The sequence below is a fragment of the Agrilus planipennis genome, unplaced genomic scaffold (assembly GCF_000699045.2).
Source record: "Agrilus planipennis isolate EAB-ADULT unplaced genomic scaffold, Apla_2.0 scaffold159, whole genome shotgun sequence".
NCBI classification, from domain to species: domain Eukaryota; kingdom Metazoa; phylum Arthropoda; class Insecta; order Coleoptera; family Buprestidae; genus Agrilus; species Agrilus planipennis.
The window spans coordinates 179,711-193,222 of NW_020438919.1; the positions used below are offsets into that span (position 1 = coordinate 179,711).

At 32.9% G+C, this 13,512-nt stretch overlaps 1 protein-coding gene across 1 annotated transcript in view; it reads right to left on the minus strand.

Moving 5' to 3' along the window:
• Positions 1-10: 10 nt before the first annotated feature.
• The window catches only part of LOC108737401 (beta-1,3-galactosyltransferase 5-like), a 14,330-nt gene continuing 828 nt past the window's right edge, over positions 11-13,512 (minus strand). The window contains exon 2 of the mRNA XM_018470230.2: positions 11-2,701. Within this exon, the coding sequence (XP_018325732.1) occupies positions 1,585-2,652 (1,068 nt within the window). The 5' untranslated portion in view covers positions 2,653-2,701 and the 3' untranslated portion in view covers positions 11-1,584. The remainder of the gene's footprint in view (positions 2,702-13,512) is intronic.

A 13,512-nucleotide genomic window follows, 5' to 3' on the forward strand; every position in this document is an offset into this window, starting at 1 on the left:
AGATCTTATGACACGAAACAAATAAATAAATAAATAACAGATCATTGCAGATTGTAGAAAAATAAATAATTTTGATTAAACTGCTACATGAGAATTACTTTTAATATGGTTTATTGGTAATGATTACTGCTATCGATAAAATACTGTTGAAAAGCTTATCATCTTATATTCATTATTTTAACTGTTTATCACACTAAAATGTATGTAAAAATTTTAACATTTGAAGTTTTAAAATGTGATTGAACTACTTCCCATTACATAATAGTAATAATACTTTAACCAGTACCTGTATAGATATAATTATCCTATGTAATTAAACAAAAAGTACAATAAATGTATACCTTTTTATATGTATATCTATCTTGTTAGTTTTAATATACTTTTTTGAGAAAAAAATATATTTGTATCTAGGTACTTCGTAATTTTTATAAGGTACTAGAATATGGACCCTTTAAACTTAGTCAAACAAAAGAAGATTTTCTCTGGGATAAATTAATTTATTGCACTCAATATTTTGGAAATTAGGAAAAGATTGTTAAAAATGTATTTTTGAGCACAACTACACAAGGATGTAAAACGTGGATGGTGAACGCGGTAAGAAATGTATTTAAGGAAGATAATGAAATGATATTAAAATTAAAAAGGTATTAAAAAAAGTAGAACAATGGACGATATGGATGTGAACAAAGGAAAGGAGAGATAGAATAAGATGACACCTATTGGAGACATAAAGGGCTATATATACTGGAAGCAAAACAGGAAAAAAATGGGACAGGAGAAGACCTGGATCAGATTTTTGTTTAAAGACAGAGATGTGGGATGATATAGTTTTTGGCTCAGAATAGGAAGAAGTGGAAGTGCGTCTCCAGCCAGTCTTTGAACTGATGACCCTTCGATGATGATAGAATTTCTTAGTTATTAATTTTCCTTTATACAATCAATTTCTAGGTAATAGAGTAACTAAATTTACATTTTCTTTTAAAGACCAATCTATAAAATATAAACAGTTTAGGCACTTTTCTACACTTTTCCTTATCTAAGTTGTAATTTTAAGAAGTAAAGCATATAAATATTGTAGTGAAACTAATTTTTAAATAGTATTATGAAATACGTATTTTAGGAAATGCAAACCGATTTCTGCTATTACTAAAATTATAATTATGGATAATAATTGAAGAGCAATTTAATCATTAATAAATTAAAAGTAAAAAAATAAATATATGTGTATAGGAAATATATATGTATATAAGGAAAAATATTTACTTCATATATTTCCCTGTTGTAATTTGTTTTGCTGCTTAAAAAAATATTTGCAGTATCAGGGTAAACAAAGGGAGCAGTTACGTTTGAAAAATAAACCATTACATACACCTACTAATGTTGAAATTAAGCACCCCCTATGTGAACCACCCCGAGACGCCACATCAGCATATACTATAAAAATAAGAACAAAAGAGGAATTTGAAAACAGCTCGCATTATTTGAGTTCTTTTTTAAAGGCTCATATTAAGTACAGATTTTTTTTCTAAAAAAAATGGCATTCCTTTGTAAAGAGACGAAAATAAATAGCGTAAAATCCACGAGTCACCTCGTCATCCGCGTTCCTCCTATACTACTAGAAATGTTCTGTTGTTGCATGATAAACTTCCACATTTTCAAAATTTCATCCCGAGTAAGATCGGGCTGGCCAAAGAGAAAGTTTTTTGAGCAGTTGTGACAGTTACCCGTCTTCAGAACTTCACGCATTTCCTCTTTATTTAAAACTAAATTCTCGACCGAAGTGTGCGATATTTTGGCCTTTTGTGCTAACAGACCGGTTATATAAGCGTCGTCGATCCAAAAATACTGAGCTTTTTGAGCTTCCTTATAGAGAGTAAATACCACGTCTGGAGAGTACATGATTGCATATCCGCTGCAATACGGGGGATAGTATCTCCCAGAATATTCCTTAAATGATACCCTCCACTTAGAACGATACGTTCTTTTAACTCTACTTGATTCGAGTAACAGTGCGCACAACAATAAATTTTCAGCACCGTACGGCGATAGTTCTTCCTTTAAAAAAGTTAAAAGTGTTGGTATATTAACAAAAATGTCGTCGTCAGTCTTTAAGATGTATTTGGCCTTTGGACAATGGTAAATCGCATACTTGAGCGCCATGACGTGCTTGAATGTCATGTTCCTGTATGCATCAAGGAAGTTTCCTTGAATTAAGTCTCGGTATTGTTCATTTTCTGTCTCCAGTTGTGACTGTATCTTATCCAAACTAACGTTTCCTATAAGAAACACCACCTTCACATCCTTAGTGTTCTGACCCCAGGTTTCTCGTATGGTCATCCTTTTGACGACGTTTTCAGGAGCAGAATGTACTAAAATTAACAGAAACGGAATGGAGTTGTTGCAAACGTTGTTGAATATGTTATAACGAAACTCTCTGATCGTGATAAGTTTACGGTAGTCTAATGGTGGAAGAGTTTCCAAAGGATAGTTCAACTTCGTGAAATTTTCCGTGTTAAGGGTGTAAACAGGAATAATGTCATATTGGTGCAAAACCGTTATAGACGTTGGGTCGTTTATGACATGCCACACTGAAAGACAGACGAAGAAGCCAAAGATTACAAAGGCAATGTTTGGCCATCGCCATTCTTTCATGTTGTTTTTCGTCCACCTTTATCAGGAACTAATTCCATTAGCATACGACCTGAAAAAAAAATAATGAAGCAATTAATTACACTTATAAATGAACATTATTTACGTATATCTATATTTTTACATACGATGGGGAAGGATTTAATATCGATTATAAATTACACGTTACAGGTTAATTATTATTCGGTTAGATTTTATAACCCTGCAGGTTGTTTTCGAATTTGGAATCATTCAAGATGTTAACAATAGGCAATAGTTTTATTTCCTTCTTCGCTGATACAAACAATTAAAATGGGTACCAAGAGTAGGCACAAACGCTCGATTTACACTCAGAAGTTACTTGATGTAACATTTGCGTCGGTTTTATAATATTTCATTTCAAGAAAAAGGCACGTTCCCCGGCTTCATGGCGCACTCGCCTCCAAGAAACATAAATTTTCTTAAATCGAACATAAACAAAATTCAAACTGATTAATTAAATAATAAGGGAAGGATCATCTATGATCCCCACAATGGGATGCCAATAATAATAATCAGGTATTAAGTTTATGACTAAAAAGATTTGTGTTATCTAAGTCTAAATTTCACAGATAATACAAAGTTCTGAAAACCCTGTTTTGCAAAAGATATACAGTTTTAAAAGGATTAATAACAAATGGCAGAATCTATCACACCCGTCCTACCATTACTTTATTCATATGTTTAGGTATAAGAGTATAAACTCCAGAACATTCGGGTACAGTTTCAGTAACATATGTCATTACATTTTACCTTTAGGTACTGTTTTTCGAGACACTCCATTAACTATACGCATATTTACATATTATAAATTTAATTTAACTTAAAAACGTCAGATTCCCGAATATCTGCCCATGTGACTTGTGACACCTGTACTGCTAACGTCCTGTATTTTCATTGGCATGTATCCAACTTTCGTATTCATACAATGCGTAAACACTCTATTTAATGAATTTAAAGTTGCCAGTTTTCAAATTAAAAGGATATCTGCTAATAAAATAACATTATCAATCTAACTGTAAGTACTGAATAGCATAGATCAAAACCCAAACATAAAGCATACACAAAGCGCTCTATTCACGAACTGTATTCACACGTGTTTATATTCCACACAATAGACCTGTTGTATTGTTTTACCCCTCAAACAGAGCCTTTCGATGAAGCCACAAACCAAAATTTTATATACACAGGTAAAAGGTAAAATATTTTCAAGTCGAAATATAAATAACAGGCGCCTACAGATTTCTTAGAACATTGCATGGTATTCGGGAGGACGCCGGGACGATTCTGGCTCCGTCTCCCCTGGTTCTAGTTCTTATGTGGTTTCCCAGCATCTTATGCAAATTATCATCATCATAAAGTCGTCAGTCTTAAGACTGGTTAGACACGCACCTCTACTCCTTCCTATCCTGAGCTAATCTTCCAATTTCCCTAAAACTAGAAAATCCCATATCCTTAAGTATTTGTAAAAAGTAATCTAATCTAGGTCTACCTTTGCTCCTCTTAACTCTGTTTCCGCCTCTAATATGTTTCTGACTAGTCCTTCATGCCTGAGAAGGTGTCCTATCAACCTATCTCGCCTATTCTTTATTGACTTCGATAGAGTCTTCTGTTCTCCTATTCTGTCTAATACCTCTTCATTTCTAACCTTCTCTATCCACGGTATCCTCATTATTCGCCGGTAACAACACATTTCGAATATTTCTAGCCTTTTCTTTTCCGCCACGCTCACCGTCCATATTTCGCACCTGTACAGCGCCGCACTCCAAACATACACCTTTAATTATATTCCTACATACATCTTACAATATTAAGACTGCATTGCTAGTATAATTTACACGATCATACATTCTTGAATTTATTTAACCGTAATGTTTTTGATTTCACTTAACGAACAATGATAGAATTACACATCAAACAAGATACGTCAAGGTTAATAACAAATAACTAGTTTTAAATATATGATCTCTGATATGGAATTATACCATTTAATTAACCGCAAAATTGTCCTAGAACCTAGAAACTAATTACTATAATGAACAAAAAACAAACGCATTCTGAAGGAGATGAAATTAGACAATAAGAATGAACAATACGGGCTGAACATTTAAAAAAGTACCAGACAAATACGGCTCCGACATGCTAAAAATTAAATTTCGTAGCGTATCAAATACGATGCTAGATAATGCAACTTCTAAAACTATCATTTTTTAAACCCATTGCAATGGTGTCATATATAATAAAGTTGAGGATATAAACTTTCATGAACGCCTTGCCTTTGGACTGCCTACTATATATTATTAATCAATAAATTATAGGTACTCTTCGAAAATTATCCTACATGGACGAAGCAGCTGTAGGATGGTTTTTAATAAAATTTTAATTGAAACTGTATCGTCGATAATACCACAATTTTAGTTGCTACAATATTAACTACTTGAGTCCATTATAGATTTTTAAACAGCAAACAAACTAGCGTAAAACCTCATTACAGTTTATCAGATATTTATTACCAAAAGAAATGTAACTTTGATTTTCATTACTATCTTACATTATTTTCTAAATACAGGCGCAATTTGTATCGATTGGTTTTGAAATATATATAATTATTCTTCACCATTGATTGTTAGTAATGGACAATCGCACATTTTTATACACTAATGACAAGTTAAAAACCGAAATGCATACATAGAAAAAATGCAATCACAAAAGGCGATATCATCTTTGGAAAATATCACGTACCTACTATAGGGAAATTGGCAAATTCGTATAAATCATTTCTGCCCGCTTGGAATTTATAGGGTTGTTCGGAAAGTCATTTCGTTTTTTCCCGACAGAGGATTTAATTGTATTCTTTTGCACCCAATTTCACATTTAAGCNAAATTGTTTTAAGTTATTTAAAAATAAATGAAGGGAGTGCCTTTTTTAGGATTACTCAAAAACGGACTACTACTATTGCTTACTAGAAATGGTAAAAAGAAAATAATAAAATTAATTTCGTTGGAAAATCCAGTTTTCTAAAAAAAGTACTCTCGTAAAAATCTCGAAAATTGCTTCGTTTTTGAGTTATTTAGAAAAAACTAAAGGGAGTGCCTTTTTTACGATTACTCAACAACACACTCTTTAAAAAAGGGACACTATGTGGTTTTATCATATTTAGAGGCCATACTTCCTTTTTTTTGTCAGTATTCTATAACCCAGCAGTTAAGTACGAACTGTTTTAAGTCAAGTACACTGCATAAATAAAAAAGATACAAGCATACAGTATTTCGTTGAATAATAGATCCACGCTCTATTTCTCAGTAATTTTACTATTCATCCCCCAATTTTCAGTTAATTAAACGGTACTCGTTGTCGATAAAATCAATATGTTATTACAATCTATACTTGTAAAAATGGATCACTAAATGTGTTGCTAAGCACAAAACTCGAGAAGGGATGGACTAATTTTGATATTTTTTTTTAATATTCTTTCAAGTCCGAGGAAGGTTCTTATGAAAAAAAAATTGGAAAAATTTCCCAGAAAACCGTAAAACATTTTATCTGTAGACGGACTTACTCGAAGTTTCTATAAATACTCATTGTTAAAATTAAGCAAATACGTGTTTTGGCAATTTTTAAAAATCAACCCTTAAGGATGAAATGTTGTTGCTACGTTTGTATCTGAAATCTAAGATGGCGACATTATATAAAATTAAAACTTTGTAGGGGTGAATTGGAAGTTAANTACGTTAGGGTTGTAAGACGGTTTGTAACTGCGAGTTTTTGATGTTATTAATCTCTGAAAATGATGACTCGCAGGCATAGGTTGATGAAAACATTATTAAAATATCATATGCCAGCTTTTTCAAAAAATTAAATGTATTTGTTATTGCATTCCATGTTTCCAAAATTTTGTTATTAGCATTTTCACTTGTATTACCCGTCAGTCTTTCTGTTTCAATTATTTATAACTCTTTCCTTGTTCCAACAACTTTTTGAATCATATTGAACTAGACTGGAAATCAATCAGCTGCATTTCATATTCTTCAATTTATTTTATCAAATGTCACACCAGGGTACATAATAAACTTTCGTATTAGTATTTCCGATAATTCTTTGAAGTGAGAAAATCTTGCTGAAAATTCCTTGATTAAAAAATCAATGACAGAAACATTAGTGACGTGCCCAAAATATTGTGTCGCGTGCCACTAATGGCACGCGTGCCATTGGTTCGCCATCCCTGCTCTATAACTTAAACGAATAATTTGGACATCGCATCCCAGTAAGCAGTGAAAAGTGGTTTGAATAGAGAGAAAGTCTTCTATGTAATAGACGAAGAATTGCTGAGTTCATAATTTAGAAAAATGGTTGTGTACATAGTTTAGACAGTGTAGGAAGAAAACATTAGTGTTAGTGGACTTATACTAAAGGAAAAAACTAAAGAGTTTGCTAAGTTACTGGAAAGACATAATTTTAAAGCTTAAACTTAAACCCTTAGTAAGTAAAAACCTCTATAACTCAAATTATTTTACGTTTCCCTTGGTCTTTATCTTATTGAGGTTCTAGTGTATAACTATTGGATCATGCAAAAAAAAACTGGCTACGTCCCTGAGATTAAAAATTGAAAACGATAATTTTATTCTTGCAACACATTGAAACGATCGCCAGGAAGTTGGCACCCCTAATTCATCAATTTTGTTTTTTTCTGATGGGTTCTATTCTCCTAGTGATAGTTTTACAGTTTTTGATGGCGTACACCGATAGTTCTGTATTTTTACTATCAAACGAATGAAGTTTAAGGGTGCCGCGTCCTTTTACCCCCAGAAAAGCAATTCTGATACACACAGTTTTCGGGTCCCTACTGTTTTGCAAAGAGTTCTGCAAAAAATCTGCGCAAAATTTGAAGATTTTGTAAAATTTCTTTTTCATGTTTTACTAGGAGTTCTGGCCATCCCTACTAAAGAGTTGTAGTGAAAAATCCTCTCGTATTTTCGCGAGAACTCGATTTTTATACGTTAATTAAAAAATACAGTCACTAAGAGGTTGACGTACTGGTTCGTAGCTTATTCAAAATACATTAGTGCCAAATTTGAACTAAGCATCAGTATTTACAATAATTCTGAGCAGAACTACCTCCGGGTTGCATATTTTAGTGGCCAAAGGCTATAGTCTGGAACGCGGCGGGTGCTTACATGGACGGTGGGTACTGCGGAAAAGAAAAGGCGAATGATGAGGACATCGTGGATAGAGAAGAATGGGCGAACAAAGGTCACTGTGGAAGTAGGTGAGATAAGTTGGTAGGATACCTTTTCGAGCATAATGGGCTTGTTAGAGACATATTAGAAGCAAAAACAGGAGTTAAGAGGAGTAGAGGTAGACCTAGATTAGATTACTTAAAGATATGGGATGTTCTAGTTTTAGGGGAATGTGAAGATTAGCTCATGAAAGGAAAAGGGGGAGGTGTGTCTCCAACCTGTCTTAGGACTGACGACTTTATGATCTTGAACCCATTTTTCTGGGGCGGAAAAACGGTAAGATATTCAGTCGGGAATATCACTTCTGACCAGAACTTCTGTAAATACTCATGATTTGAATTTGAATTTGCGTTTTGTAGGCTCTTGACTCGCTGAATCTCCTGTTTTAGTTTGAAAAATGCCCAGCACCCTGGACTGAAGTGAAAAACAAAAGTTCCAAGTTTGTCAAATACTCAGTCGGGCATAGTTCTGGCCAAAATTGCGGCAAAAACACAAAACACTGATTTTAAGCTTGCAACCCGCCGATTATCCCATTTTGAGTCGAAAAATGGCAAACATCCCAAAGTTATAAGATGGAAAAAGCATTAAGATAACAGAATAGAGTCGGCAAGTCATATGCAGCTCTATAAATGGCAGTGACATGGATAGAGACAAAAGAGCTATCGAGGTCCTTTTTTCCTTTTTTTGTGAAACACATTTCTGATGAAACTTCTACCTACTTGTCCTTATGGGAAAGAGTTCCAGGGATGTTAAATATTCAATCTGATATACTCAGAACTGCTGTAGATTCCTAATGCGAGACAGTGATTTTTAGACTTGTAACTCACCAAATATCCTATTTTCGGTTTGCACGTCGGGATTCTTGTACTACTACCAGGACTTAAATTCGGCGATAACATATTTTGAAGCCTCAAACTCATAGACCAATGTTTATTGACCCAATTTGTCAATTGACTTCTAAATAATCGAAATCTCGTAAAAATATATGGGAAGTCTTTAATACAACTGTTTAATTGCTGCTTCCCAACAATATTTGCACAATTTTTTTTGCAGAACTCTCCGCAAAACCATCAGAAACTCTACAACTCTTTATTTTTTAAATATTTTTAGAACTGTTTTTCTGAGATAAAATACTGCGACGTAAAATTACCACCGCAAAATTTTACTTTTCTGACAATATTATTAAAAATGTAGTACTAGAGCCTGTTCAAAATTTGTTCACGTAAAATTCTTAGAAAGGAGACAGGTCAACTCTCGAAACCCAAGGATCTGTCCAGGCTTTCGCATACGTACAGTGGCGTACATTTAAGTTTTCGTAGTACTTGAAAATTCACTGGGTACCTTACCCGACGAAACTAAAAACTGTCCTAAATTGTCCGAATTCTTAAAAACTTTTGAACAAAGGCTTTAACTGCATTTATTAAACTTATGTATATTACATTATTTTTATATGAAAAGATGACTGAAGGTCGAATAAAATAATTCGAAGTGGTCTGTATTCTGTCGAAACTGCCAGACGCGGATCGCGATTTCGATCTTTTTGGATCTCATCAGAGCGTCGCAGGCAGCTCCGACAGAACACAGACCAACTTTTACCTGCTGCCTTAACAGCGCGTTCTGTCGGAACTGCCTGCGACGCGCTGATGAGATCCAAAAAGATCGAAATCGCGATCCGCGTCTGGCAGTTTCGACAGAATACAGACCACTTCGAATTATTTTNAAAAATTGGAAAAATTTCCCAGAAAACCGTAAAACATTTTATCTGTAGACGGACTTACTCGAAGTTTCTATAAATACTCATTGTTAAAATTAAGCAAATACGTGTTTTGGCAATTTTTAAAAATCAACCCTTAAGGATGAAATGTTGTTGCTACGTTTGTATCTGAAATCTAAGATGGCGACATTATATAAAATTAAAACTTTGTAGGGGTGAATTGGAAGTTAAAAGGTTTTGTGGAAAAACAATATTAATTTCTGTGAGCGAAGCCGCGGAGAAAAGCTATTAATAAATAAATATAGGTGGTAGTAAGAAATATGTTTAATAAAAAATGCAGTTGTTATGGTTGTACACACTACAAACAGTCGTCTATTAAATAAAACAAATAATCGCTTACTTAGCTTTATAATTATTCAAATATTTATACGTGGTTCTATTAATGCAAGTTTTATTATTGATTTCACTGAGAAATGCGCAGGTGTACAATAATAGCTTTTTGAATATTTTATTAATCCAGCAGGTCAAGAAGATTAATTCCTGTCAATACCTGTGTATTAATACAATCTGATGATAAGGGAAAACTACCCCTGTAAAATATTAATTTTCTTCCGCGACTTTGCTCATATGAAAAAAAGTGGCCTAAATCACTCCGGACAACCTCCTTTTCATGGGGTAAAGTCTCACCACAATTATTTTGAAGACTTTTTTTTAAGAGTAGCTTGTGTTTTAACAGCATATAAATATTTATAAAACCGTATGAATTTAGACACAAGAAGTTATTCCTTTATTATATATCTAGTCAATACTTTGCTTGTTGACTTAGGGGCTGATAACTGATCATAAACTTAGATAGGATAGAGGCTTTGATAACAGAACTCTAATATTAGTAAACGAAAATTAATTTCTGAACTAAGAACTGTTAGCAATATTAATTATAAATTTATGATTTGTGATGTTCGTATCAATATTGGAAAAAATTCATTAGGTATAAAATTGGTTAATTCACCCATAATTCCCCTCCCCCCAACCACTTCATCACTTGGTGGTGAAAATGAAGATGATGACTCATGTAATAGGCGTTTAACATTAATTTATCATATTCAAAGAAACTTGCATTTGATTTTATCAATTTTCATTTTTCTAAATGTAATTATCATATTTCATCTGCTTATCTTTATAAGTTACACTGGTCATTTATTGACGATAACAGTCTCAATATTGACAATATGGTTGGTTTGTTATAAACAAAAATGTATGATATTTTATATCTTGCAATAGTTTTATAGAGGTGTAAATATTACGAAGGGAGTCAGACAGGAATGCAGACTGTCACCCCGCTACTTTTTAATCTATACATCGATAATCATTAAAGACAGTACAACTATAGGCATAGATAAGATATATAGGGGCAAAAAATTAGTATGCTTACATTTGCAAGTGATATAGCAGTATTAGCATCTAGCAAGGAGGAGCTTTAAATAAAATAGAAGCGGGGTTGACAAAACAGTATTGTATAAAGATAAATAAAAGTAAAACAAAAATACTGGTATACAAGGGAAGAAAAACAAGGGAAAGAGCGAATGCAAAGATAGAAGATGAAAGATTAGAAGAAGTGGCTGATTTCAGGTATCTAGGAAGTCAGATAAGTCAGGACGGAAGAAGTAGTATGTATATAAAGCAGAAGATAGCGCAGGGTCGTAAATGGAATCGTCTTCAATAAAAAGAAATTTAGAAATTCGAAGAGGTGTTAGAAAGAATAGGAGAACAGAGGAGTATGGAAGTCAAGAAGAAATAGGCGATATAGCAATAGGACATTAGTAGGACACCTTCTCAAGCATGAAGGGCTACTCAGAAACATCTTAAAGGCAGAAACAGGAGTTAAGAGGAGTAGAGGTACACCTGGATTAAATTACTGTTCGCAAATAGTTAAGGATTCAGGTTGTTCTAGTATAGAGGAAATGCGAAGATTAGCTCAGGATAAGAGTGCAGGTGCATATCCAACCAGTCCTAGGACTGGCGACCTTATGATAATGATGAATAGTTTTATACCTGGATCGGTCTTAGAATGAGATTCAAGAAAATTCTATATATTTTTGGAAATTTCTTAATAGCAGAAATCGCTTGTTTAAATTACAGAATTCCATGTATTTAGATGACATAACTACTAATAATGGTACTTATATTTTTAGGTCAGTTTTTAATACTAAGAACATAACGTTAACCGCTGTAATACAGATGCGTTTTAGGTTTTGAAAGAAATCACTTTTTCTAAAGATAAACTAAAGGACAAGGCCAGAACTTAGGCAAATTAATGTTGTTTACACAGATTGTAATTCGGCTTTTGAAACAACAATAATAATCAAAAATATATGCAAACGATCCAAAACCAATATCTGTAAACATGAAGATGATCTGAATACTAATTGAAAATTGATGTAATTAAAACGGATTAACATTCGATATGAATAAGTGTAATATAGTAACTTTGCTTGACGACAAAATGATGTTGAGATCTTATGTTCAAGTAGATTTTACTGTTGGCAGAGTTAGTAACATGTATTATATCCTTCGAATAACACGTGAATTTTAAAATATTAAAACTTTAATGTTATTACCTATTCAATATAAAACTCGATTGAGGGTTCTGTAATATGGTCTCCATTATTTGATTTATGATACGAAACGAATTGAAAGATTCAATATTGTTTCATGAGATCATATCACGGAGAATAAACTTTAACGATAACAATTATTCCCATATCGCGCACAAATTCTGTTTAAATACGTTTACGGCTTTTTAACGACCAACAGGATATTGTATTCCTATTGAGATTACTTTTTTAATTCTGGATTATCACTCAAATCTTTTTTATATACATAGGTCATGCCATTTTACCAATAATNGATCCGCGTCTGGCAGTTTCGACAGAATACAGACCACTTCGAATTATTTTATTCGATTATGGTAACGTGCCTACCACGTTGAGGTGAGCTACGCCGGGATTTGTTTCAGCAAGTAGATATCCATACATTTAAATGGACCTTGTTGAAGCATACGTAATCCTAAAATGTAGCACTGTACTACAGATGGCGTTTACAGCGCCATTTGTCGTATTTTCTATGACTGAAGGTGTTTGTACAAATTTCCTTATACCACATCGTACTTTTTAATAAATGATGCCGCCCTTTAATAATTTCTTATACTAAAATATCCCTATGTTCGGTTTACAATTCTTCACTAGTGTATAGAAAACGAGATAGATAGGTATATTATTATTAGATAAATCACTGAAATCTATTTGGAAGCAGTATATAAGATGTAATCGTTCAGCTTAAAAATAATGCATTTTTCCAAACTCAAAAAGAACTATAAACGACATTTATCACTCATTTCCTTTAGTCAATATATGATAGATTAAATGGAAATTTTCAAAATTAAGAATTATTAATACAAGAATTTCCATATGTTTTATTGGATTTTTGCTGCTGATTTTCGAAACTCTACAATTAAACTCTCCGTGACCTAATGTAAATTATTTTTAAAAAGCAGAATATTTACAACCAAGTGCCTATTCTAATATCAGTTATGATTTTCGAAAATAAAAAAGTTTATCTACATTTGTAACTATAGATATGGACCGGATACCCGCTTTGGATCCAATACCCAATGCATCCGGCACTATTTCATCTTCCGGTCTGGTACCGGATACCAGGCAGTGCCAAGTAATTTTACCAGATAAAAAGGAAAAACCAACAATAATAATAATTTTAGTAAGTATAAAAAAAACAACCTAATGAAAATTAGTAATTAAAATTGTATTGGGATGGGACGTTTGTCCTAATTTGTATTATTTATTGATTACTAAACTAAATTATTTGTTATTTCGATA